Source organism: Anguilla rostrata, chromosome 7 (assembly GCF_018555375.3).
Source record: "Anguilla rostrata isolate EN2019 chromosome 7, ASM1855537v3, whole genome shotgun sequence".
Taxonomy (NCBI): Eukaryota; Metazoa; Chordata; class Actinopteri; order Anguilliformes; family Anguillidae; genus Anguilla; species Anguilla rostrata.
This window is the reverse complement of record NC_057939.1, coordinates 8,906,119-8,933,966: the sequence shown is the minus strand read 5'-3', so window position 1 is coordinate 8,933,966 and position 27,848 is coordinate 8,906,119. Positions and strand designations below refer to the sequence as shown.

Genomic DNA, 27,848 nt, shown 5'->3' with positions numbered 1-27,848 from the left:
GTTAATTAATGTGTCAGATGATAATTCCCCTTTCTGAACCCTGAGTTAATGGGAGCTTCCGAATGGCGAGATTTTATTATTTTTTTGAGGCCGTTATCTTCCTTGGCTCCGGTCGAGCTCTGCCGTAAACGTGCCAGGAAGGAGCCGAAACGGGGACAAGGTGATTACGCCGAGGCCACCGCCGTCCTCAATCTCCCGCTCTGACCTCCGACCCCCGCGCGCCGTGATTTGAATCGCAGCGACGTGCTAATGCATGTTGTGACGTGAGCCTCGGGGACCCTCAATAAGAAAGGTTTCGGGGTGCGCCGAAGCTTCATTTAAATGCGCTGACCCCAGAAGCCCAGACAAATGTTTTCAAGTTCGCTAAGCAGTCCGTTCACGCTTTCCAAATAATTAAATTGCACCTTTTTGGTGCACCATTTGATGTAGTTTAAAAGCCTAGAGCTTTAGCTCTTTCTTGCAGTTACAGATATATCAACAATAGGAAGCGTACGTTCCACGATCTAAACTCCTTGCTTCAGGGCAGGAATCATGCGTAGGTCAAGTTAATGGGGAGCCCCATGATGCCTCTGTGCATTCCGAATGCAAGCTTCCTTAAAAAGTTCAGTGTGATTGGTTGTGGATGAGCAGCGGGACGCTATACTTGGTAATTCCCTGAGGCGCCCCTGCTCATGGTGTCACTTGGGAAATGTCGTCACCACTTACACATCTTACTTCCAACATATGGACATTTTCCACCCAGCAACTGCAGTTAATTAGTTTTTTTGTTATTAATGGCAACGGGTAAATTACCTTACAACTAGAGATGCTAATGCCCATATGTTCGATGGGGTTGGTAACAATTTACTTTACATTTAGTTTCTTGGCATGAAGAGAAATATTCTTTGTTTTGCAAATGCTCGGAGAACACCGTAAGGTGTCCACGGTGCAGATTCCAGTGCGACTGCAGCAGGTCGACCAGATTGCCTCAGTGTTGGTGAAATGCTGGGAGGGCTGCAGGACGGCTGTATTCCTGATTGGAAGTGAAATTAGCAGAGACAGCTTGAGCACCATGGTTTGAGAACATTGATCCAGGAGGCAGGGAGCAGAACAGAAGAAAGTGGAATCCGATGGCCAGTGCTCCGGGAGAGGAAGAGGAGCACATCCATCATCCCCCGGCCACTTCTTTCCGGGGCTGGTCGGCGCGTCTGTTCCAACGGAGATGGTATTCCTGTCCGATATCGGACATGTCCGTCTACCTGGTTGCGGGGGTGCCGGGGGGGTGGGGGGGTGGGGGGTAGTGGGGGGAAGGAATGCCTGAACTGCCCTGGGCTCTGAGAACTGTGTAAAGCCATTGAATTTCCTTTAAAATCCATAGCTGATCTATGCAGCTGGAATTCAGCTGCTATTTTCAGTTAAAATAACTGTGTGACTGCGTTCGGTAATTGCAGTCGGCTCTTGGGGGGGGAAGAGACTTTCAGCTGTGGCCAGCAACGTACTAAACCTATTAGTATAGAAGTATAGAGGAAGGAAGTATAATATATATATATATATATATATATATATATAGAAGTATAGCCAGGCAAGGACATGTATGGACTCCGGAGGAAAAAACAAAATAGCCTCCGCTCTCATTCTAAATCCGGTCTGTTTGTTTCCCAGCATTCCTCAACACTCAAGTCGATACAAAGATGTTTAATTGGGCTGGTGTGAGCGCAGCTCTGTGGGATGGTGTCATTTTCGCAGGCGTCTGAGTGGAGCTGAGTTGCCCCGCTGAAATGAATCGCTCGGGCGGTTTCCGCTTGTGCGTGGTATTTTACGACTTGTAGCCCTAGAAATAAAAATATTTTGGGCTTTGTGTGATTTTGATTCGAAATGGGTCTGGGCGATGAAGACCCCTTGGCTTGTGTGAGGGTGCGGTAGGGATTCAGCTGGTGAGTTCAGTCACCTTCGTGCTGTTGGTCTGCTGTGAGTAGCCAACAACTCATCTGCTAGCTTGAATGATTGTCTAAGTTTACAATGAGCCAATTTGCTGTGTAATTTTTATTTTTATTTTTCCTGGTTGAGCCAGAACCGTAATTTTGGCTGTGTACAAATTCATTTGTGTAGCCTGGGGAAACGCCAGCTTCAGGTTGGAGACGATGGAGGCTGTATGAAGTACCTGTTTCAGAATCCATATATGTAGGCATTCAGGTGTGTCTAATGGCAGCATACCTCATACTTCCTGTAAACCTTTCACTTTCCCTAAATTTGCAGCTTGCGCAAGTATTGACTAACACAAAGTAAATTACAGTCAGGAAAAACCTATGCTTTAAGTGACAGAAAGAGCTGTCCGCGTTTAAAACTGGACATGACACTTCAGCCGTGTCATGACTGATCGCTCCAATAGCACAGGCTGCTCTTCAAACATGCATAATGGGTTTTTAGAAGGTGGCATAGCTCTATATCAACCTGACACATGGGCCGTGACCGTTTTTTAATGTATTCCGTTATAGTGTGTGTCCTTCATGTTAGAATCTCGAAGTCTATTTCCTGAAATTCTTGTTGATATTCAGCGATATGAAATCCTGTAGAGGTATGCGGTGGGACAATGCCATAAATTTACTTTTGAGCTTTACTGAAGTATGCTCCACTGAAAAACAGATTTCTTTAGAGGGGGGGTGTGAAGCACTCTGTGATATGACTCTGGTTCATTTGCTTTTTATCTTGGATAAGCTAGGGTTCTGAATTCAGATCTGAAATTCATCTGCATTCGACACTGATATTGGTCAAATGAGAGAGGTCTGGGGTTTCTGTTTGAGTTACCCTGTTTTTTGGCATGGTGAAATTTTTTTCTGTCCCTTAAAACTGTTTTTTTTTTTTTTTTTGGTCTGTAATATGGCGCACTTGCACACCCTCTCTCTCGATCTCTCACTCTCTTTCTCTCTCTTTCACTCGCTCTCTCTTTCCCTCTCAATGCCTCATGCCATACATGCAGTCTTAGAAAGTCTGGGCAGTGCAGTGTTTCAGTTAAGAGCACACCAGGGAGCACCTTTTCAGAAAAATCAGTTTTCCTGCGTCAGATCGAGGATGGGTGTTTTAACCACTGCAATGAAAGACTCCACGTGAATCGCTCATTATCGTCATGACTCTTTACATCTACAGAAGGCTTTTCGGACCAGATAATCTTGACAAGACGACCGATGGCTCGAATCGATTTCTGAGAAATGTAATTGCTCGGTTTTCAAGCAAAGCCTCACCTTGATTCAAAATATTCCCTTTGCTCCACTCCATCCTCGCCGTCGGTACAATAAACAGTGTTTAACCTCCCCCTGCGACAGGTATGACCTTTTGTGCTCCCGCATAATGAGTCCTGGGTATGAACATTAATGCCGCCATTAGGGTTTTCTGGAACATTAGTTTCCCTGAGGAAATGTTTCTCCTTTCTTTCTGTTTTTAAGTAAACGAGGAAGAGCTGCGGAGGAAGATCGCCGAGGAGCTGCAGCGCGAGCTGGACCAGGAGAGGAGCAATAGGGAGCTGGAGATGCTCCAACGGTGAGTCGTCCAGGGCCCTGAGTTATAGAGTCAAACCACTCCGCTCTGAGAGAGTCAACCCAACCCTGAGGTTCAGCACGGAGTCACACACTCAGCCCAGAGTCAGACACTCAACCCTGAGATTCAGCAGAGTCAAACACTCAGCCCTGAGATTCAGCCTAGAGTCAGACACTCAACCCTGAGGTTCAGCACAGAGTCACACACTCAGCCCAGAGTCAGACACTCAACCCTGAGGTTCAACACTGAGTCAGACACTCAGCCCAGAGTCAGACACTCAACCCTGAGATTCAGCAGAGTCAAACACTCAGCCCTGAGATTCAGCCTAGAGTCAGACACTCAACCCTGAGGTTCAGCACAGAGTCACACACTCAGCCCAGAGTCAGACACTCAACCCTGAGTTTCAGCACAGAGTCAAACACTCAGCCCAGAGTCAGACACTCAACCCTGAGATTCAGCAGAGTCAAAAACTCGGCCCTGAGGTTCAACATAGTCAAACACTCAGCCCTGAGGTTCAACATAGTCAAACACTCAACCCTGAGGTTCAACATAGTCAAACACTTGGCCCTGAGGTTCAGCAGAGTCAGTCACTCAGCCCTGAGGACCCTAAACTCTGAGGTCAGGTTCAGTACATAGAGACACTGACCTAAATATGGAGCATAAAGCAACAAAAATCCCTGGTCTTTGGGTTCTGCTGAGAACAGTAAAATACTCATGTACTGAGGGAAAAAAAAAAAAAATCATACAGAGGCACTCCCAAGTCCTGAGGCGTTATACGAAATGAAACGGCGGGTCCTGAACAGCGCGGAGAGACCAGCGGGACACCGAGCTCCAGCAGTTCCCCGTCGCACGCTTACGGCTGACATTTCTGAGTGACGCGTTTGCGCGTTTGCACCTCTGACCTGTGTAAGTAGGAGATTACATTATGTTCCAGTAGACACGACGTGAAAGTAAAACCACCTTTGCGGTTTTACTCGGATACTTTCTGAACGTTTACACGGTCACGTGACTTGACCCTCCACCGGACATGGATTCGTCCACAGTGGATTTTGGTATCCCTGTGCCCGCCTCCTCTGGGATCTCCTGTGCTACGCCCACACCCGCCTGCCTTTCCCCCCCCGTGTGACAGTAACTCTGCTGTTGAAGGGCGGCAGTTATTTCATTTGCCTGCTCCAGCGTGCGTATGAGGTCATGACGGTCTGCCAGCCAGAATTAGACATTTCAATGAAGTACGTGGCTCTGGAGAAGCAGTTGGAGGGATGATGTCATGTCGTTTTATTGAATAAAAACAAATGCCATATTTATGGAAGCATTTTGCTTAAGCATAATATAATTGCTTACCCCACCCCGCCCCTCAATACTTTTCTTAGACCAGTAGGTTATGGTATCAAGGGCCCAGGCAAGCTGCATTTTACCTTTGGCAGTGAAATGGACAGACTGAAGGTCAAGGCAGAGATACTTCTGCATTTGATCCTTAGTTTAATCGTAGTACAGTTGCGTAATATTGAGAGTGCGGTAATGATGTTGTGAATGGCTGCAGGCAGGGATTTTACCAATGTAAAACAGAAATAATATTGTGAATAACTACCTCGTCTTGGGTGAAACTCTGATTTGTGTGGCAAGGCCTTGAGTGGGACTTCACAGAAAGCTTTCAGAACAGAAATCTTACTTCTGATTGGCTGACGGAGATGAGAATGTGTTGGTCTCCATGGCAACTGCTCTGAAAGTAGCCCTTCTGATATGATTTTTTTGATGAGCAGATGTCATGGGACTGAAGTGAAATTGGTTTTGCTTCGCCGTGATGACATCATAAGCACACCGCCTCTCTATTTGCTTCCTTTTGTGGAGATGTGAAGACTGATGGGAAGACAAATGACACGTTCTCAGAGGTAAAGGGTCTTCTGACAGGGCATGGAGCCGCCTGTCACCGTTTAAAGTGTGACATTTCACGGCGAGGAGGGATGTGGTTAGCACCTGTCTGCTCCCCTCCGTGGAGAAAGAAATGAAGGAAGATAAAGATGTCGCGTGTGAAGGGAAGGAAGAAGCAGAGCGGCCATTTTCTTCTGCGGTGTGCTTCACGTAGCCTCTGCTCAGACCAGCCTTTCTTCGCTGACCTTTTAATTAATTTGTTGTAACTTTGAGAACTGTTTTAAAACTTACAGATTGTCGTGGATATGTGCTGAAGATGACTCTGATCACTGTGCAGTTACCTGATTGCACAGGCTAAAATTCTTAATTTCTTCTACCAATAATCCTTGGGGTCTTGGGTGGTCCTCGTGTCCACCAAGTTTTAACGCCTCCTACATCGCCAGTGACCCCTTACCTGGTGGCCCTTAAATTGAACCACCTCCTTCAGTTAAGTGTGAAGTGTTTCTTCCTCCAGTCATCTCTGACTGGACTAGTCTGAAGAGTCCGCATTGGACATATTCCACATTAAGCCTTTATTTTGTCCAAATGTGAAGCGCGTCAGATTCTCCCCGCCGGCGCTCGCGGCGTTATCACACGGCCGTAACTCACCGTCTGTGGAACATCTGCACGGAGACGTCGTTAGCGGCAACCGTCTGCGGAGGAAGCCGCGGGAGGCGGGTCGCCGAGCCGCGCGAGCCGGGGCCGCTGATGGCGGAGGAGGCCGAGGAGCTGGCGGAGGTGCGGTACGGCTTCCGTCGCCGCGGCCCTCGCCACCTGCCGCTGCGTCGGTTTTCACGTGGCTGCCGCGGCTCGTGACCGACGTGGCGCTTGGTGCGCCGCCGCCACCGTGGATACGGAGAACCGTGCTACTCTGACGTGGCGTCTCCGTTAGGACCGCCTCATGCGCAGTACGAGGTGAACCAATGGGAGGCCGGCGGACTTCTGGTCTTTTTGGAACCGTGCTGCCAATGTCCAGTTGCAACCATTCATTGCTGACGAACGAAAGATATTAAAATGGCGTATTATTAAAATGAAAACCAAATGAAGAAGACCATGCAGCTTCATGGTTAACGTACCTGTCCTAGAACCTGTTCAGAGGGCTGCCCTTCTCACACAGCCTTCTGTAGCAGATTTTTGCCTGTGTAATGCCTCACGCCCTTTTGTAGCAGATTTTTGCGCAGTATCGGCTGTCATGATCGAATTCGGCGACTCTTACGTTCACAGTTGACTGGCACACGCCCACAACGCGTCCTCATCCGCCTCAGAAGGTTGTTTTGCCGATCCTATCCCGCTCCGATGTAAGTGTTTCTGTCGCGCCCGGCGAAGGATATTGGATCTTTCTCGGTAGGGCCGCAGGTCCAATCAGAGACTCCTTTCAGTGCGGATCTGCACGGGGCTGGACCGCTGACAGCTAAACTGTTTTTGACAGTTATCATTTCGCGTCTTCAGAAAGAACAAGGCCGCTGATGTTACGGCGAACTCCTGCGGTGAAATTTTTGGGTTTGCCACGTGCCTTCTGTTTACGTGTGCCAGGCTTCAGAGATGAAGTGAGGCGGCAAATAAACTGATGCAGAGACCGCCTTCGTTTTTAAAAACAAAAGACGATACGGCCCCTCATCACTGTAAAGCACGCAGAGTGTGAGAAAACCGCTATATTAATGCAGTGCATTATTATTATTATTGTTATTATTAACTAAAGCCACGCCCTCTTCTTTTCCACCCTTCTTTGATATGGCCACTTCAGATGCTGTTCATGATAAATACTGAATACTGTATATTTCAAACATATTCAGCAGGGTTTCATTAGGAATGTTTTCATACTAGTACCCAAATGGTGTTTTCAACCTTTAAGTTTAACATTTCTGCCTTTTTCCAATTTTATTTTTCACATGCTGCTCAAAACGTGTTCAGAAAAATCTACATATTTGCCCTCTCAGGCAAAAGAAATGCCAGTCTTCAACCTTTAACAACTTATTGCCTTTTTTTGTTATTTCATTACGTAATCATTCTAGCATTCGCCTGTTAACGTTAGTTTTACTTCAACTTAATTTATTCCTTTTCTCTAATGGCCTCGTCAGCATAACAGAAGTACTCCTTTTTTTTATTAGTGACTGAAAGCAAGACTAGTATTTACCACCCACAGCAAATGAAAACAAAACTGGGGTTACTTTCAGACTTTTGTCTTTGCTGTATGCCTGCCTAGGTCTATAACCTAGGTCTGTAACATAGGCACTGTTAAGCTACCATTAATAGGTAGCTTTATTACTGCAAGTGTTAATACAATCTGAACACTATCCTACATGTTAGGCTTTTTTTAAAAGAAGAATTGTATTTCCTTTTTTATTGACAACTTTAGTTCCTGTTTGGTTTCTTCGGCTAAGTGGCGCAGCGACCGGTTATCACGCACATCTCGAGCCTCATTTAGTGACCGTCCTCATGATGAAATTACGCGCTTTGTTAGTTTTATTCCTCTATTTACAAAAAGGGAATGAAATGGCCTCCTGAATGACTGGGCCGATGAAGGCACCTCATCCAGTTGCTGGCTCTGTTGCCGTGACGTCCGCAGGTTGTCTGGGATATGTGGGCTAATTGGCTAACCGTGATCAGGAGCCCATAGCTGTGGGACAAGATTGGCTTTGTCCCCCCCCCCCCCACCCCCCAGGGGGTTTGGGGGAGCTTATGTTAGCTGCAGCGTAGCATTAAGAAACTGGGGTTCTACCGTAGAGCTTAAAATCCCACCCGGGGAAGCTGCTGCTGTGTGCTGGAGCTCTAGGTGCTGAACCTGGCTTGCTTCAGTCAAGTATCCAGCTGTATAGATGAGAATAGCGAGTATGTGTCACTCCAGTGTAAGGATGTCCACCAGGTTTAACGTAAATGAGGTAATGCGATGTCCTGGTCAAGGTGCCTTGGGTTACTGCTGTATCGGCGCCCTCTAGCTGCTCAGCGGGCACCTGACAGCTTGTGTTGTGTTTTCATCAGACTGAGAGATGTGCCTGTCAGCCAGTCAGTGCTAGTTCTCCTGGCGCATGCCGTGTTGTATTGAAGGGTTGAAAGTAGTCGCTGCGTTGTCAGTGAGTGTGTCAGAAAGAAGACTGGATTCGTACATGCAGGAGGACACAAGCGCAGCGTAACTCTTAGCAATGGCAGAAATTATGCTCAACCAAAACGGAGTTGAACCGTAGAAATGAGCGGTTCTCTGTCTTGGCTCTTGGTTTGTGCCCCCTCCCCACTGCATTGAGTGTATTAAACAAATTATTATTTTTTTTTTTTTACATTTCTCACAAATGTAATCCTGCTTCACGAAAGGGCTTCATTGTGTGTTAATTTCCTCCTCCGTTCTTCTGTGAAGGAGCCGTCCCGTTGGCAGTGCGCATGATGAATGATGAATCAGGCGGCCATTGTGTCTGAGTAACAGGTGCAAGCCCCTGTAGCGGAGCTGGGGCGGTCTCCGTTCGTCTCCAGTGAAGGGGACCGCATTCAGAGACCCCCCCCCTCTGCTCAGCGTCGAGCGAAAGGCCCGGCTTCACAAGTGGGTCCTTCCTGAAGTCCATTTTATTTGAGGAAGGATCCACTTATGAAGCCACTTCAAAAGATTTTTTAAAAATATAGGAGAGCATTTTTGTACTATTTTTCTTCTGAGTTAACTGAACAAAAATGAAGAACGACCCTGGATGTTGCGTGTCAGGGGAGCCTCTGGAGCGGCTTTTTACTCTGAAACGGTGTCCGTGAGGCCGGCCTGTGCGTAGACCTCCAGAGGGGGGGATCTCGGGAGTCTCCTCCCCGCTGGAGGGCCTCTCCGGTCGGGCGCCTGCCCGAAGCAGCGGGCCTGGGCGCGGTCGCGCGCCCCGCTGTAAGAGGTTGAATCCTCGTCGTGCCAGCGCAGGACGCTGGGGGAGTCCCGCGTATGTGGCCCCCACCCTCCTGTAGCTCAGGGAGGGCTAGGGTTTCAGTTGGTAAAACCCCCTACCCCCCACCCCCCTCTTTCAACGTGCGAGAGTGACTCCTCTGAGGTGCCTGCGGTCTGCCTGCACGAGTTGTCCTTGAAGTGCGGCCCTCTGGGAGAATAACCCCCCCCCCCACCGAGAAGTTCCTGTTTCATGCAGACACAAACGTTTATGTAGAAGTGTTATCTTCATCTGGATATTGTGATATGTGATATTTTGTGATATTATCTGTATCACTCACTTGCCATCTTTCTGAATGGCTGGCTTTCTCTCACTCCATTGTGCGTGCTCTCTCAGTAAGTGTGTGTGTGTGTGTGTGTGTGTGTGTGTGTGTGTGTGCGCGTGAGCACACGTGCATACAGAAATTGTGTGTATGGTGACTAGGCTGTCCATAATGCAATAAAGCATTCACAGCCTTGTGAAATGGCAAAGTAATTGTGGCTTTGTTGTGGTCTAAAACAAAAAGCCTTTTTTTCCCATATCCCTCAGATTTAGCTAATTTAGCTGGCTGTGTTAATGAAACATTTAGGCACATTCTGGATGAAATGGGGATAAGACCAAATTTTGGTGTAAAAATTCCCTGAAGTGCTCATTGAGATGTGTTTATTTATTTATTTAGCTGTTGTTCCAGATGCGTATATTGCACAGGATCTGCATGAACACATCGACATCAATGTACACAAAAAAAAAAAAAAAAACGGCCAGTCGTGCATTTTTTTTTTCTTTTTGAAAAGCAATGTTTACCGATGAGTATTGATTTAAATAAAATTTACACGGCCCTGCGTAAGCTGAATCCACTCCCCTCCAGCCCCCCTTCATAACCCCCCGTCCCTTTTTTTCCTTCTGCTTACGTTAATTAATAGTGGCGTAGAAAACGAAGCGGTGGTACCGCGACCGAAGGAATTTCTGCGGTATCGATGACCTGATATTAACGGCCTCGTGGGCGTCGCGCGTGTCGGAGAGGACCGCGTCAGCGCTATCTCTGATATGCGCTAAAATGAGAGAGAGAAAAGAGAGCGTATGGCTGAGTCAACGACGACCACTTTTGTGTGGAATTCTGGTGATCATTATAAATGGACTCGTAAGGTTCGCACGTGAGCGGAGTTGATTCTTCTGTAACAACTGAGATTTTTGTAATGCAATGTGTGCTGCTTTAAGAAATAATCAGGTCAAAGTGAATGATTAACTGTCGCATGAGTAATATATGCTTTTATACCAAGCTGCCGCACCTGTATGCGCAGCTCTATGAAATTGGAGAGGTGACGCAGGTATTCGTGTAGGACTTAAAGGTAGTTTTGGACGACGTGGTCCTTCATGCCCCCTCCTGCTGAACGCGTCCCAGAGAGGCTGCGTCACCGATGCCTTCCGGACTTCCTCCTGCGGAGGTTTGGTCTTCCAGAACCGGTGCTTAATTAGCCTCCTGGGGCAGGCAGCCACCACTGAGAAGTCAGACAAGTCAACCTGCCGCCCCAAGCGCCTTCGCTGTGACCTCTAAACGCCCCTGAAACTTCAGGGGCCTGCTGCTCCAAGTAGGCCGTTGCCAGCGTTCGCAGTTCAGGTGTGACCAGCTGATTCACGGGTGAGAACGCACGCGCAGCGGCAGTTGGACAAACACCGGGGTCCAGAGGGGAACTTCGCGTGTACGTTTTGGCTACGAGTGACCAGCAGGGCTCTGGTTTTTCAGGGTGTGGTCTTCTGACCCAATGGAGCTGTTATGTGAGACCCCATGCCATGCTTGGTTTCAGCAGAATCGCCAGGCTTCCACGTTCGGGGTTGGCCCGGTGAGCGTCGCTTTGCTTAAAAAATTTTTTTAAAAAGGCGGGAAACGATCTCTGTCATCCTTCGGCTCCCTTTCCAAACTTTCCTCAGTCCGATTCCTGTGTGCTTCACACTGATCTGGAAAAAACGTTGTTGATAAAGAGTTCATTTTGTGTCGGGCTTTGAGGGAGAGCGTGGAATGTGCTTTCTTAGGAACTGTTGTTGAGGCCACAGAAGCAGGCGATTCGCCCCCATGCATCTCCTAGGCAACGTCATGAAGTGGCAGTGGGAGCTTTATTGACCATGATGTCGCGCTTGGATGGACAAAATCAATATTTCCCTTAATGCTGTCTTCCACTTAGTCCTCTGCTTTTTTTTTTTATTGTAATCTGTTTTAAACTGCTTTTGTAAGAGCATATTTTTGTGTGTGTGCTTTGATGTGTTTTTTTTTTTCCCGCTCTATTCTTCCTTCCATTTTGGTGACTCACAAAAGTGCTTAAGTACCAGTGCATAATGTGTCCTTTTGTCAAAGACCTGATGTGTAGATTATCGATGCCTTTTAAGGGGAATTAATGGCCATAAGTGACCTTCCCGGCCAACTAATGGCATTTTAACAAATGAATTAATTGGCGACATCCGCCTGTAGTTGCGCAGGGTCAAGGGTCGCTTTGCGAGTCACTTAGAGCCCGTTCTCAGACCCGCTATTGGTCGCTGGAGTTTCGTGCCTTTTAAAAAAACAAAACTAAACAAAACAAAAAGACCTTCACGGGTATTGAAACTTGGGTGCCATTTGCTTTTCGGTGCTGCTGTGTGGCGTGTGCAGGGGGGGACTGAGGGGCGGTTGCTGTACTTTTATCTGCGTGTGAACTGAGCTGCACACCCTGGAAACACCGGGGCCTGATTTATGTGCCGCATGGAGGCGAAGGGCTCGACCCACTCAGAGTGGGGGGGGGGACTGGCTGGTTTTGTAGGGATGGAGGGAGCTTCGCTTTTCGATCCATCTCTTCCATGTTCTCTTCTGTTTTCCTCCTATTTTTTTTAGCTCTCCCCTGTCTCTCTCTCTCTTTCCTCTTCTCTCTCCCCGTCTCTCTCTCTCTCTCTCTTTCCTCTTCTCTCTCCCCGTCTCTCTCTCTCTCTGTCTCTCTCTCTCTTTCCTCTTCTCTCTCCCCTGTCTCTCTCTCTCTTTCCTCTTCTCTCCCCATTCTCTCTCTCTGTCTCTCTCCCGTCTCTCTCTCTCTCTTCCTCTCCCTCTCTCTCTCTCTCTTTCCTCTTCTCTCTCCCCGTCTCTCTCTCTCTCTTCTCTCTCTCTCCCGTCTCTCTCTCTCTCTCCTCTTTTCTCTCCCCGTCTCTCCTCCTCCGTGATGAACGGCCCAATCAGCCCCTCTCTCGCGGAGCGGCGGCGTTTCCGCGGGGCTCGGCGGCGTTTCCACGGCGCTGCGCGGCTCTGCGCGGCTCTGCGGGCGGCCCGTAATGGACGCCATTAGTCTGGAGCGCGCGGAGGCGTCGGAGCGATTCGAGGAATCTTCCGCAGCACCGATATATTTATGCTCCGCCCGAACAGTTACACACTCCATCCTGCTCGGGTGTGTCCTGCCCTCCACACTACTGGTGCCGCCGAATACACCACCTTACACACACCTGCCTGCCAGTTACACACCATCTAGCACAGTCACACTGTGCCCTGCACAGTTATACTCTATACAGCTATGCTGTTAAATACCTGCACAGTTATGCTGTGCTTAGCGCAGTCATATACAGCTGTGCAGTTATATAGCTGCTTGCTTATACTGTGCTCAGCACAGTCATACAGCACAGTTGTACTCTAAAGGACAGAACCGTGGAGGCCGTGGGCAAATGGAGGCGGCTCGGACGACAGGAGCGCGGCAGAATGGAGGGCGCGGACGGACAGGGAGGCGGGGCGATGGAGGGGTGCGGGGTGAGCAGGAGGGCGGCAGGGCAGCTCGGAGGGTCGAGGGCAAATGAGGTGCGGACGAGTGGGGAAGTGCGGGGCAGAACGGGGGGATGTGGGACAGAGCAGGGAAGTGCGGGACGGTGCAGGGAGGCGCGGGGCGGGGCTGGCCTCTGTTTGGCGGGGCGCGGGGCTCATTGGTAGGCGGCGGCTGTAGGGAGCAGATTTGCTGAGGGCTCCTCTGTGAGGCGGCGGAGCGGAACGGGACGGGGCGGCGGAGGAGAGAATTAAAGCAGCGCGCTCCGCTCCGCCCCGTCAGCAGAAAAAGAGCGCTAAGCTCTCCGGGAGAAGAAAGGAGCCCGCACCGCTCCGAGCGGATTACACTTTCGGGAGGCGGGGGGGCGTGTGGGGGGTGGGGTGGGGGGGTTGGTGTGTGTGGAGGGCAGCCCATTCAGGTCTTGCTTTCCCTCACCGCTTCTGTCTCGGAAAAGCCAAAAAGCCACGACCGTGCCTTTCTCACCCTCAGCCCCGGTGTGTGTGTGTGTGTGTCCGTCCTGACCGATGTCACCTGCGACGCGTGACTAACCCGACTCCCGCATGCGGTCGTACCTGCGACGGGCGGCTGGTCGTCTGTCACGGTAACCCGCCGTCCGTCACCGCGGCCCCTCACCCCCCCACCCCCCCCCACCTCACTGTCCAAGCAGCCGTGAAATTCTCAACCGCACGCGTTTGCGTTTCGTCTGTTTGCCGTCCTCGCTGTTAATTACGTGTCCGACTCGCGCAGGTCAGAACTCTGCAGATGCTTCAGATCGACCCTCGCACAGATTACAGGAAGTGGCGTGAGTGCTGGAAAAACACGTACGTTTGCGTCAGAAACCCTTCCTGTGCAGGTGTCGGCTCAACGCGTCTTTTTTCACGCGCGTTTGTGAGCGACTGACGGCCGTAGCTTTACCGCGCCGCCGCTTGCAGACGCCGCGTGAGCCGCTGATGGCTCTGACCTTCTCCACGCTCCGATTTTTGCGACGGCCTTCGAGCGAATAAAAATTCTTTATTTTCGCTCGTTCCAAAGGCACCCGAATTGTGTTTTTGTTCACTTGATTATCTCGCCTTCCCTGCTGTTGTTGTGCATATGTACTCGTGGGGGTGTTGGCGTAGGGGGGGACGGGGGGGGATTGGGAGTGGGTGGATCTCAGTCTGAAAATTGCAGAGGAGGGGGGGTGGTAGGAGGGCGTGTTCTCCCGTACGGCTGACCCAAAGTAACTGCGGGGGGGGAACAAAACGCAGCGCAATTTGCAGCATTTTTCGCGTTGATTGTGTAACAATGTAATTAGAATATGCAAACGAGACCCCTTGGAAGGGCCCGGATTCGTGGAAAGAGAGAGAGACGGCAGCCGCGCGGCGGGTGGAGAAGCGGCCTCCTGGCGGAGCGTCCTGGCGGCGCGGCGTGGTTGAGACGCGGCGCGGCGCGGAGCTCGTGATGTTTATGCGGTCCTCAGGCGCTGGGTCTGGAGATAATTTCACAGCTGAAGGGTTCGGCCGTGTTCTCCTCTCCGGAGGACCTCCTGCGTGTCTTTCTCCCTCTCTCCCACTTCGTAGTCATCGTCAAAATGTTCTGCTTAATGCTGGGAAACAGTCGCTCAGATTGGGAAGATGTTTGCGTATTTATTTATTTGTTTTTTTATTAGTTTATAGAGATGTTGGGCTATGCGTTGGCTTACTTTTCTAAAGCTGAATACTATCTGCTGCACTCAGATGTTAAAGGGTTTTTTATTTTAATTGGGACTTAGTCATGCTGTGAAATGTATGTCAGGGATATGTTTGGGTTAAAATTGGATGCACAGCCTTTTTTAAAAACGCATTAAGCAATTTGTGTTCAATATTGTCTCCAACTTTCAAATTCTCTGCCTTCAGGCTCAGAACATTGCAGTATATTTCCTGAGGTACTGTAGCATATAGGAGTATTTGGACTGAGGTGCTGTAGTGTACATGGGAATATTTGGCCTGAGATGCTGTGGTATTTGGGAGTATTTGGCCTGAGATACTGTAGTATATAGGAGTATTTGGCCTTAGATGCTGTAGTGTATGGGAGTATTTAGCCTGAGATACTGTAGTGTGTGGTCTGAGATGCTGTAGTGTATGGGAGTAGATGCTGTAGTATATGGTCTGAGATGCTGTAGTGTATGGGAGTAGATGCTGTAGTATATGGTCTGAGATGCTGTAGTGTATGGGAGTAGATGCTGTAGTATATGGTCTGAGATGCTGTAGTGTATGGTGAGATGCTGTAGTGTATGGGAGTAGATGCTGTAGTGTATGGGAGTAGATGCTGTAGTGTATGGGAGTAGATGCTGTAGTGTATGGTCTGAGATGCTGTAGTATATGGGAGTAGATGCTGTAGTGTATGGTCTGAGATGCTGTAGTATATGGTCTGAGATGCTGTAGTGTATGGGAGTAGATGCTGTAGTGTATGGGAGTAGATGCTGTAGTGTATGGGAGTAGATGCTGTAGCGTATGGGAGTAGATGCTGTAGGGTGGGAGTAGATGCTTAGGTTGGGAGTAGTGCTGCTAGTGTGGGGGTGGAGTTAGAGCTGTAGTTTATGGGATTGTAGAGTGCTGCTGGTGGGAGCGCAGCTAGAGAGTACTCTGTCTGCATGCCGTGTAAGATGCGGGAGTAGACGCTGTAGTACTCGGTCTGAATCCTGCAGTTGGGTGGGGAGTCAGGAGCTGTAGATGGGGAGATGCGTAGTCTATGATAATTTCTGGGATATTCAGGTCTTGCTGTAGTATATGGGAGTAGATGCTGTAGTATCTGGTCTGAGATGCTGTAGTGTATGGGAGCAGATGCTGTAGTGTATGGGAGTAGATGCTGTAGTGTATGGGAGTAGATGCTGTAGTGTATGGGAGTAGATGCTGTAGTGTATGGTCTGAGATGCTGTAGTGTATGGGAGTAGATGCTGTAGTGTATGGGAGTAGATGCTGTAGTGTATGGGAGTAGATGCTGTAGTGTATGGGAGTAGATGCTGTAGCGTATGGGAGTAGATGCTGTAGCGTATGGGAGTAGATGCTCTAGCGTATGGGAGTAGTTGCTCTGGGCCTGCTGTGTGCGGTTCAGGTGTGAGCGGTTAGCAGGCTCGTTGTTTATGTGCAGATCTCCGAGCCCCGCAGACGTGCGGCGCATGGGGCTGGGAGGCGGCCGCCGCCTCAGAGGAGAGCAGCACCTTTCTGCCCATCGGCCCCCGGGGTTAAAAGATGGCAGCGGAGAACACTTCCCCCTGACAGACCCCGCACCCTCCGCTAATTTTTACTCCGCTTCCCGTTCCCGAAACCTCCTCTCTTCTCTCGCGGCCCCGCCTTGGGGGGGTGGGGACAGGGGGAGGGGGTTGGGGGGGGGGGGGGGGGAGCGCAGCGTCCCCTATTAAATATTCATCCCCGGCATATTCAGGTCCATTATTCAGCCATTAATACTGCATGGCGCCTTTTTAAGCCGCTTTGTTCGGCTCGGCCGCCGGGCCGCTGCGCGAGTCCTTCGCCGCCGCCGCGCGTTTACCGTGCGACTCGCACCCGACGACGGTACGCCACGCCCGACGACGGGCTTCGCCGACCCCGCCGCCCGCCCGCCCGCCCGCCGCAGTGGCGTTCTGGTGCCCCTGTAGCAGCTCTGCTCGCGGCCGTCTGGCGGACGACTTCGCGGTCCTCGAAAAAAACGCACGAGCGACGCAAACGGAAAGGAGCCCGCCATTTCATCGTCACGACGGCGTCACGGTGATTGTGGCGCGATTCGGTGCGCAAGGTCAGTGCGCCGCGCTGGATATTTCTTTGACGGCCTTTGTGCAATAAAAAGAATTATCTCCCCGTTTCCCATTTCGATTCAGACTTTCTTGTCCCTGTAGAGAAGCGCCATTATTGCACTCAAGGATGCCCGCGCATGGTCTGAGGGAACTTGCTGTCTGGGGAACCTTTTAAATGCACTGTTTATTTAGACGGAGAGGAACACAAAGTGATTGGCCCTCTCGTATCGAACAGAACATTCCCCGGATTAACTTTTTAAAATAAATACTGATTTTGATATCGGAGGAAGTGGGTGTTTGCATCCAGTTGCCGATAGCCGCAGGACGATTAGCAAATCTACGGTACGGAGTGTTCTCCAGACAGAATCTCGGTTAATTTGCTGATGATCCGCTGTCCTTCGAGGCATAGCCTAATCCTATCAAAGAGTGTAGCAGACACATGGGAAAGTCCACTGTGTTACATGTCCCACACAAACTCGCTCTTCCTTTTGGACCTGGGTGGGGATAGCACGTTCCATACCCTGAGTGTCAAGGTAAACGCTTTGAGAGAGTCACGGTCTGCCCACTGCACTCAATATATAAGAAAAACACACGGAAACGTGTAGAGAGAACACGGAAGTGTGTTTTCACTCCCCCTTCATCTGTGCATCTTCATTTCAAACCTGGCAACCTCCCACCTCCCATGACTACCTCCGGGGTGCATATAATGAGCATTACTGCACAGCTCCAAGATCTAAATAAGCAAAGTCTTATTATCACGTCCTTTACACACACATTAGCGGTGTGTGTGTGTGCGTGTGTGTGTGTGTGTCTCTACATGTGTGTCTCTACGTGTGTGTGCGGTCGTGCGTGTGTGTCTATGTGTGTCTTTACGTGTGTGTGTCTACGTGTGTCTCTACGTGTGTGTCTAAGTGTGTGTCTCTACGTGTGTGTCTACGTGTGTGTGTCTGTGTGTCTACGTGTGTGTCTATGTGTGTGTCTCTACGTGTTGTTACGTGTCTACGTGTGTTACGTGTGTGCGGTGTGGTGTCTTATGTGTTGTCTAGTGTGTGCAGTCGGCGTTGTGTGTCACGGTGTCGTGGCGTGCGTCATTGTTAGTGTGTGCGTCGTGCGTGTCTAGTGGTGCGCGTGCGTGTGCTACCTGTGCGGTCGTCGTTTATCATGTTACGGCTCACGTCGTCATTATTTGGTGAGACCGAGGGCTGAGCGTGTTTCTCGTGACCGTGTCTGTTCAGACCGTCGCGTGCCGCAGAAACACAATGACCGTGGCGTAACCGTGCTTCAGAGGAAATGGCTCCCGCTGAAGGAGGGCCGTTGATTGGCCGCTGTTTAAGATGCGTCGAGCGGCCCGTCTCCGTACTCGCGCCTCTCGTTGGGAAATCTGAACGCTGGAGAGCGCGTTCGTCACCAAATCAGCGGCTTTTTTAGGCGGCGCTGAAAATGTCAGCGTAATTACAGCGCGAGCGATGACGGGACGCGCCCTGATGAATTATACAGGGGGACGCTCGGGCCGCCGTGATTGGGGTGAATTATTCATCCCGTTAATTTGACTCGCGAGGTTCCCTCCCCGAGAACCGTCCCAGACTGGGACGCCCGCGGCTGCCTGTCCCAAACTCATCGCCTCCCAAACAACCCCCCCCACCTTCCCTCGTCTGTCACCTGGACGGTGGCATGTCACATTGCACCACATGTGACCCAAACTTCTCACCCTCTAGTCTTGTGTGTGTGTGTGTGTGTGTGGTGGGGGGGGGGGTTACAGGGGTGTACAAGTGCTCTTTAAAATTTGTTTTTTTTCTGATGAAAAACCAAGCATTGGGCATTGTAGTATAGTATCCACTGGCTTTACCCCAGGAATCAAGGTGCTTGGATGAAGGCAAAGCGTGTTGCTAAGCAACTGCGAAATCCCTGTGATAGAATGATCCGACTGCCTAAACCCTGTTGAACAGTTTCTGTTTTGATCTAAAAAAAAAAAAATAACAGTAATTTAAAAAATCACAGCTTGGTATTAGATTATGCTGCTTGTACCAAAATATTTCAATATGGATGTATTTACATGTTTGTTTTTCTAATATCGCATCTGAAAGTCCTATTATTTCATATCCTTTAACGGCGCAAACTCTGCGGGTTCCAAACATAAATCTCATTTCCTTTTAAAATGACTTTCGTATCTGCTCAAATTTGGCTAATAGGTAGTACTGTCATTTTAAAATGTCACCATTTAATTTAGAACCTGCAGCCCTTCCTCCCCCCCGTGTCTGTCCGTGTCTGTGTTAATCCTTGAAGAGAAAGCTGAGGTTTGTGTGCGCTTGTGTGTGTGTGTGTATGCGTGCTTGTGTGTGTCCGTGCATGGGTGTGTATGTGAGAGAGAGCTTGTGTGTGTGTGTGTATGAGAGAGCTTGTGTGTGTGTGTGTGTGTGTGTGTGTGTGTGTGTGTGAGAGAGCTTGTGTGTGTGTGTGTATCGTTTTTCGGGCTAGACGAGTACACCACACAGGTATACTGCTATCTGTGGTCTACAGGGTGGAGGAGCAGACCGCCATGGTTGAATCCTGTTTGTGTGCCTGTTTGCTGTGGGGTAACGGTGGAGACAGCCAGTTTTGAACACTGCCCGTCTGTCTGTGTGTGTGTGTGTCTGTCTGCAGGCTGGATGAAGAGAAGGCCCAGGTCAAGGCGCAGGCCGAGGTGCGCATCCAGGACGAGGTGGGGCGGATCCTGGACGTGGAGCGGGCGGCCAGCCACGAGTCCATCAAGCGGGCCGTGCTGAAGGAGCGAATCACCGCCGAGGACGAGCGCCTGCGAGCCCAGCTCTACGTAAGCCCCGCCCCCGCCTGCCGTCTGGCCACGCCCACCGCAGAGACGGTTATGAGCAAGGCCGAATCTCACACGTCTACCCAGAACGTCTTGACGCTGAGAACGTAGCGTGCTTCAGGAAAAGTCGTGCTATTCCTGAGAGGTCTTACTCTTCCAAACAATACCAAGGTCTGGAAGTGTTTATTCTCCTCATTTTAGAATTTCTGGGTTTGGGAAGAGAATAAGCATTTGAAAGTTCAACCCGAGACTGGTATGCTACAGTCTTGGGTTGAACTCGGGACGTTAAGCCTGCACAAAGATTTGTAAATGTTTAGAAAAAGTCAAAGCAAATTCCATGTCTAATTGTTATTTGCTTGGAGAAGTGCACAGTGGTGAGGCTAGATATGTGGGAGGAAGAAGTTTAAGCCAGTTCAGTAATCTGTAATTAAACACACATATGGGGATGTGCTAAAGTGTGGCACCCCTAAGTTTTTTTTCTTACTGTTAAATTCAGCATATACATTTTTTTATGAGTTCCTTGCAGTGTCAACTTATTTTCACTTAGCGATTGAACAAAACATGCAGTTTGACCAGGGGTGCCCAATCTTTTGTGAATCACTTTATACACATGTCCAGTACCAGGCTAACCGAACAACATTTAACAAAAGATGTTAGAAAGTAAATCTCTAATATGAATTTTTTTTTAAAATGACACCCCTCTGGTGGCCAACCGCCCTTGGTTTTGTTTACGCGAGTGAAGTCTTGGCTTCGTCAACTTATGTTCGCAGCAAAATCTAAGCAGATTTCTGAGGACCGGATGATCTTTGTTGCATGACTGCTTTCAGAAGATTTCCAAGCAATTGCTCTGTTCCTCATTAATATTCAAGGGTGTCTTGTCACGCCGTGACCTTCTACTCTGAAGAATGCTCGTTACACAATGGAGTTTGGATCTTTCAGTCTGCCATCGCAGCTATGCCTCTGCTGTAACTCTTACTTATGGCCTTCCCTAACAATGGTTTTTAGCTGCTACCATTTCAACACCTGTACATTTTATGTGCACCAACGTAATAAGGTTTGTACTCGTATGTGTTTTCTTTTTGGTACTGCAACACCTTGGGTTTTGGGTTGCAAAGTTGGGCGGGGGGGGGGGGGTGATTTTGGGTAAATTTCTACATTTAATTACCCAATGACAAAGTAGTTCTATGCCTTATACTAGCCATGTTAGCAAAATGTTGTTATCTAAAAAGTAAAGCTTTGTGTGTCAGGAGAACTAGATAAAGCTGTACGCTACATGGCCAAAAGTATGTGGACACTTGACATCCAACGTCATCCAAAATTATGGCCATTAATATGGGGTTGGTCCACCCTTTGCTCTTATAAGCACCTCCACTTTTTTGGGAAGACTTTATACTACATTCTATTCCAGCCAGAAGAGCATTAGTGAGTTGTTGCTAGATATATTACTTTTAGTCTGGGGAAATGAAAAATATTGATATGGTGAAATAGACTGATTTCTTTCATGTGTTTACAATAATGATATCGTACTCAAAAGAGAAGTGCTCGCACTGCAGCTGTGGACTACTGCTGGCACGCCTGAGCTAATGTTTGATTAGAGTGGGAATTCCCCGAAATTTTAGTTCCTCTCTCCTGTCAAAATACTAATCGGCAATTTTGTGCAGTCTGGAAATCCCGGCTGCCTGTCCAGTGAAGAGAGAACCAAGGTCACACAGCAGATGAAACGTGTGATCTCAGATATGACTTTTGTAAACGGTGTTTATCCAGGGCCAAGGCAATTTTACTGGTCGTCCCCTGGGTTTTGATGCCTGACAGCTTGGTGGCCAGAGAAAAGGTTGTCCCAGGCGTTGGCTTGTGCTACCATGTTGAGCTGTCCCCAGTCGTACATTTGTAAAAAAAAAAACGACGTGACTTTGTGCGAATTATAGAGAATGGCTAGTCACTGTACGGCCTGATGTTCGCAACTGTTAATCAATGCAAATTCTCGCTCGCTTATGTACAAGATGTATTGAAGCTAAGCCGTTTGCTGTATTTGTATGTATACACACGGCTTCCACGGGTACGCCCATGGCTGATTCAGCAACGTGCTGGCAACTGGAGTGGGCAGAAACCGGTGGTTATACCCGGGCAGACCTGAAACCGTCTGAGCCCAAGTGCAGCCTGAGTGTGACGCAGAGGGGGAAGCGGCTCGCGAGTCGAGTGGAGTGTGCACCTAAACCGTGAGCAGGGACTCTGAGTGGGCTGTGGCTGCCGTGACCTTCAGCTGGAGCCTCTCACTTTGTTCTAGCCTTCGTCTCCTTTCTAGACATTTTCATTTTGGTCTAACAGTTTATACAGGTTTTTTTTTCTTTTTTAAAAATCTGATAACAGAGGTAAGAGGGGGAAAAAGGGTATAAAACGTATAAGAACGCATTAGAAGGTAAATGTGTAGACGTATAACGAGTACATTAATTCTGATGAAGAGTCAGAGAGAAAAAAAGCGATCGGCATTAAAATAATCTGTTAATTTCACATGCATTCCTGGTCGTTCTCATACATTCCTGGTTTATTTAAGTGGAAGCTCCCCATTTTTGAAAGTTCCACAGTGTTTCGCATCCCTGCCCAAGGAGAATTGTGACCTTTTTTTCCCAGAAGCCCCAAAGGGGGAGTCTAAATGTAAAGGGCTGAACCCCTAGAGCTGGAGTGATAAAGCAGCCATAACTGGCGCGTTGTTGATAAGCCATACCATGATCCTTCACTAAAGAAGAAAAAGGACTATTATCAGGAAAAAGTATTTTCTGAAATTCAGCTGTTCCCCTCCAGTTCCCTCTGTTCGGGGGCGTGCATCGCACTGTGTGAAATGACTGACAGGGCCCCAAGAGATGCTGCTCTGCTCGTTTCAGAACCCTCCTTACATTTCTCCTTCAGGTCCAACACCTTGTTTGACACTACCTCACACCCTCCCCCCACCCCCCACCCCCCACCCCACTCCCCAACCACTCCACCCCACACGCTGTGTTCGCCAACCATGGCCCCAACCCTCCCTGAGGCAAATGTCATGAGATGTCTGGCCCTGGGCAGCAAACCGTACTGCAGCCTGGGCTCGCGCGCGTTTCCGTGACCCCGCCCCTCCTGCTCTCGGCTGCCGTTTTGCAGCCTCGTGACGCGGGCGCCCGGACCGCCGGCCTTCCGGAACGAGCCGCCATTGCGCCGGAGCCAGGCCGCGGCACCGTGATGGAGGCCGGCGCTCTCTCTGTGGCTGTATTCCGCCCAGAGACCGGCGATGTCATAATGGCGCGGCCGTAGCGCGTTCGATAGGGCACTTCGGTTTAATCTTCGCGGCGTTTGGAGAAATGTCAGACCTCGTTTCCCGCTTGACCCCCCCGTGGTTTTCCCGGCAGATCCGTCGACCGGGGGGAGCCTGCCGCGTTCCCATTGGTCGCCGCGTCCGTGCGAGCCTAGCTGCGTTTTCATTGGGCGTTGCGTAAGCGATGTCACTGGGCGCCTGCCCTGTTCCTGTTGGCTGGTGCCGGAGCTGCAGCATCGCTGTGGGACGCTCGCCAGTGATAAAGCGTCTCATGGGGAGACCATACGGGGGCTGTCTCTAGAGCAAGAACATTTGCATACTGCAAAAAAAAAAAAAAAAACATTAAGGCAAGATTGATCTCAGAGCATTTATTCTGGGGAGAAATATAGAAAAGCTAGGTCCCTAATTGTAGTTTCTTTTCTTTTTCTTTTTAAACAGCCACCAGTATGACTGTAAGGGTTTTTTATTTTTTTTTCTTTTGCCAGAATTGATGCATTTGGCATTAATGATATGCACCGGGTTGGGATTCGTGAGATGAAAAATCCTTTGTCAACATTCGTCAGCCTCCGAAGTGAACGATGTCCATGGATGCAAGACGAGTTGGTTTAACAGCATGTTCTGCCCCCCTGTCCCATTTCCAATGAGGTGCCCCTGCAAACAAACTGCAGAGGAATTCTCTTTCGCTTTATCAGGCAGCAGATTAATCTGCACAAAAAGCAGAGAATGCATTCCCCGGAGAACGTAAGCTGTGTACGAACACGCGATATTGATTATGTAGCTCATTTCACACGGTCGTCCCTGTGATAGGAAAAATTAATCATTTTCGTGTGACTGGGAGACGGGAGGGGTGGGGGTGTGGTGGGGGGGGGGGGGGGGGGTGGAGGGAACGCGGCGGCGGCGGAGGAGAAAGCCATCAGTGCTCCGTCACGTGGAACCCTCGTCAGAACCGCCCCGCCCGCCCGCCGTGCGCTTTCAGCACTTTTTTCAACGCGCGGCTTTTTGACAAATGCGTTTGTCCTTCATTTGTTTTTAATTTGATTAAGTCTCCAAAGGGGGGTTTGTTCTCTGCCTCTTGTGCTTTCTCTATGCAAATGAATGAGGCATCTGCCCTTCTGCTATTTACATACAGTCCTGCAGATTAAAATGATCTTTATTTGCATTGAACGCGTGCACTGCTGTTAATAACTCTGACAGCGTGGAGAAGTGGTCACTGTAGCAAGTGTGGAGTGGTCTGGGGAACAGTGGTCTGAGCAACAGTGTGGAGTAGTGGTCAGAGCAGCAGTGTGGAGCAGTGGTCAGAGCAGCAGTGTAGAGCTGTGTTCAGAGCAGCAGTGTGGAACAGTGGTCTGAGCAACAGTGTGGAGCAGTGGTCTGAGCAACAGTTTGGAGCAGTGGTCAGAGCAGCAGTGTGAAGCAGTGGTTGAGGAACAGTGATCAGAGCAGTGGTCAGGGGAGCAGTGGTCAGAGCTGCAGTGTGGATCAGTGGTCAGAGCAGCAATGTGGAGCAGTGGTCAGAGCAGCAGTGTGGAGCAGTTGTCAGAGCAGCAGTGTGGAGCAGTGGTCAGAGCAACAGTGCAGAGCAGTGGATGAGCAGCAGTGTGGAGCAGTGGTCAGAGCAGCAGTGTGGAGCAGTGGTCAGAGCAGCAGTGAGAGCAGTGGATGAGCAGCAGTGTGGAGCAGTTGTCAGAGCAGCGGCATGGAGCAGTGGTCAGAGCAGCAGTGTGGAGCAGTGGTTGAGGAACAGTGATCAGAGCAGCGGTCAGAGGAGCAGTGGTCAGAGCTGCAGTGTGGATCAGTGGTCAGAGCAGCAGTGTGGAGCAGTGGTCAGAGCAGCAGTGCGGATCAGTGGTCAGAGCAGTAGTGTGGAGCAGTGGTCAGAGCAGCAGTGTGGATCGGTGGTTGAGCAGTAGTGAGAGAGCAGTGGTTGAGGAACAGTGAGAGAGCAGTAGTTGAGCAGCAGTGAGAGAGCAGTGGGCCTCTATTGGAATAGAAGCATTTGGGAGGCGTTTTGTGATCCGCCTCTTTAAGAGCCCGTGCTGTGTGCGCACGGCGGGTCTCTTGACAGTTAGCATCTTTTTAAACTGGAGCAGCCTCCAAGGGGGACTCAGACGGGGTGGGAAAAATCAGGCGGTTAAAAGAGCGCGGGCGTGTGCGCATTCAGGGCACGCACACGCTCGCCCGCTCCGGAAAGACGAGGACTTCTTTTTTTTTTTTTAGGGTGCGGAGCGTGCGATTATTTCCCCTCTGTAGACTTCCTTTAGAGTGGTTCAGTTTAATAGAATTCTGAGGGTTATCAGGAGCCTCCATGCGGCTTTACGCGTGTAATTGTCAAGCCTGTCAGGTCTCTCATAATCCCGCTGTTCTTTTCAACTGAAAATGGGCTTTTTTCCTTTTTAAGGACGCGGTGCGCCGACTTATTTTTGGTGTTAACTTGGGAATGGCACTTTTCTGCAGTTGTTAAAGCAGTTTTTCGTCAGCATTGATGTCGGGCAGTCCTGATTTTGAAGTCTTTTTTTTTTTTTTCTCCTCCATTTATTAATTTTTTTCCCAATCAAATTGCGTTTATGGCACATTTTGAATTATGCAATAAAATGTGTATTATCTGTGCAGTTTGCATTATTATTATGGGGTATAAGCGGAGCTTAATTATTAATAGGTCAGCGTAGGTGCTGTAGTTTGCCGTGTCACTGCATTTTGGCATTAACTGCTGCGGTTAATAAGCACCTGTGGTCATTAGCATACAAACGATCCGACATTTACCTTGCATGACAACAGAACACGTTAGCCTAATTGGTTAGCTTAAGGTTAGCAGTTAGCTTGAAAGGTTTTTGTTTTTGCGAGCCAGCCTCTGGCCTCGAACACTAAGTGCCCCTTTGGAGTTCACGTACGAAGCGGGAGAGAGGACGCGTTGCTCCGACGATTCGATCGGTCTCTTGTTTACCGGAGCCTTTTTTGTTTCACAGTACCCGCAAAAAAAGGCGAACGGCAGCCGCGCGTCTCGCTCGCGCTGCGGCGCGGGCTCGCGGCTGGCTCGCGGCTGGCTCGCCTCTCTTTAACGGGCCTCCGAGACCGGCAGGGAGGCGTTCGCTGCGCACGTTTAGCACGATAGCACAGACCGGAGGAGTGAGTTACCGTCTGAGTCCGTCCTCACAAACAATAGAATCGACACCGTAATACCGATGCGTCCAGGGAGGAGGCTTTTTGAGGCACGTGGGTAAAGGGTTTGTGTAAAGAATGTGAGCGGCTGGACGGAGTGGGAATTGTGGGATAGCTGGCGGAGTAAGAATGGCAGCCTGTGCGCTGCGGTTTTGGGATTTAGTGAAGCGTTGATCCGGCTTCCCTCAGGGCGCCCCGTGACCTTAGTCATGCTAAAAACTGCAGTCTAAAGGTCCTGCTGCACATTGCAGTCTGAAGGCCTGGATCATGCTACACACTGCAGTCTAAAGGTGTAGATCATGCTACACTTTGCAGTCTAAAGGTGTAGATCATGCTACACTTTGCAGTCTGAAGGTGTAGCTCATGCTACACATTGCAGTCTGAAGGTGTAGATCATGCTACACTTTGCAGTCTAAAGGTGTAGATCATGCTACACTTTGCAGTCTGAAGGTGTAGCTCATGCTACACATTGCAGTCTGAAGGTGTAGATCATGCTACACTTTGCAGTCTGAAGGTGTAGATCATGCTACACTTTGCAGTCTGAAGGTGTAGATCATGCTACACACTGCAATCTAAAGGTGTAGATCGTGCTACACTTTGCAGTCTGAAGGTGTAGATCATGCTACACATTGCAGTCTGAAGGTGTAGATCATGCTACACTTTGCAGTCTGAAGGTGTAGATCATGCTACACTTTGCAGTCTGAAGGTGTAGATCATGCTACACTTTGCAGTCTGAAGGTGTAGATCAGGCTACACTTTGCAGTCTGAAGGTGTAGATCATGCTACACTTTGTAGTCTGAAGGTGTAGATCATGCTACACTTTGCCGTCTGAAGGTGTAGATCATGCTACACACTGCAGTCTAAAGGTGTAGCTCATGCTACACTTTGCAGTCTGAAGGTGTAGCTCATGCTACACTTTGCAGTCTGAAGGTGTAGATCATGCTACACTTTGCAGTTTGAAGGTGTAGCTCATGCTACACTTTGCAGTCTGAAGGTGTAGATCATGCTACACTTTGCAGTTTGATGGTGTAGCTCATGCTACACTTTGCAGTCTGAAGGTGTAGCTCATGTTACACTTTGCAGTCTGAAGGTGTAGATCATGCTACACTTTGCAGTCTGAAGGTGTAGATTGTGCTACACTTTGCAGTCTGAAGGTGTAGATCAGGCTACACTTTGCAGTCTGAAGGTGTAGATCATGCTACACTTTGCAGTCTGAAGGTGTAGATCGTGCTACACTTTGCAGTCTGAAGGTGTAGATCATGCTACACTTTGCAGTCTGAAGGTGTAGCTCATGCTACACTTTGCAGTCTGAAGGTGTAGATCATGCTACACTTTGCAGTCTGAAGGTGTAGATCATGCTACACTTTGCAGTCTAAAGGTCTGGATTATGCTACATACTGGAGTCTAAAGGTCCTAGGTTCTTGTGCGCTGTATTCCTCGAGCTCAGTTCCTCACTTAGCTTTGAACGGCACGTTTTGTTCAGTAGAACTGTTAGGCACGTTTATGATGCCTTTTCTTTTGCCGCCGGCAACCGTAATGTAATCAAGAAGTTATGTGAGAGAATCACAAGGAAATTGCATATTTGGGATGCGGACCTTTCGCGGCCCGTAGTCATGGCAATGTCATTATGGAGCTCGGTCTTCCTACATTATTATTGCTTTTTTTTTTTCAGATGCTCTTATCCAGAGCAACTTCTAGAGTCGCTGTGGTCGGGTGCATTAAATCGGTATTGACAGCGCTACAAGAACGAGGTACACAACGGCTAGTAAAATGGCGACAGGGAGCGAGA

General features: G+C 49.4%; 1 protein-coding gene across 4 annotated transcripts in view; it reads left to right on the top strand.

The window, feature by feature from the left end:
• chchd3a (coiled-coil-helix-coiled-coil-helix domain containing 3a) overlaps positions 1-27,848 on the top strand; it is a 79,177-nt gene that overhangs the window by 12,544 nt on the left and 38,785 nt on the right. For all 4 annotated transcript variants that reach the window (XM_064342639.1, XM_064342640.1, XM_064342637.1 and 1 more), the window contains exons 4-5: positions 3,420-3,513; positions 19,455-19,623. In XM_064342639.1, the coding sequence (XP_064198709.1) occupies positions 3,420-3,513; positions 19,455-19,623 (263 nt within the window). The remainder of the gene's footprint in view (positions 1-3,419; positions 3,514-19,454; positions 19,624-27,848) is intronic.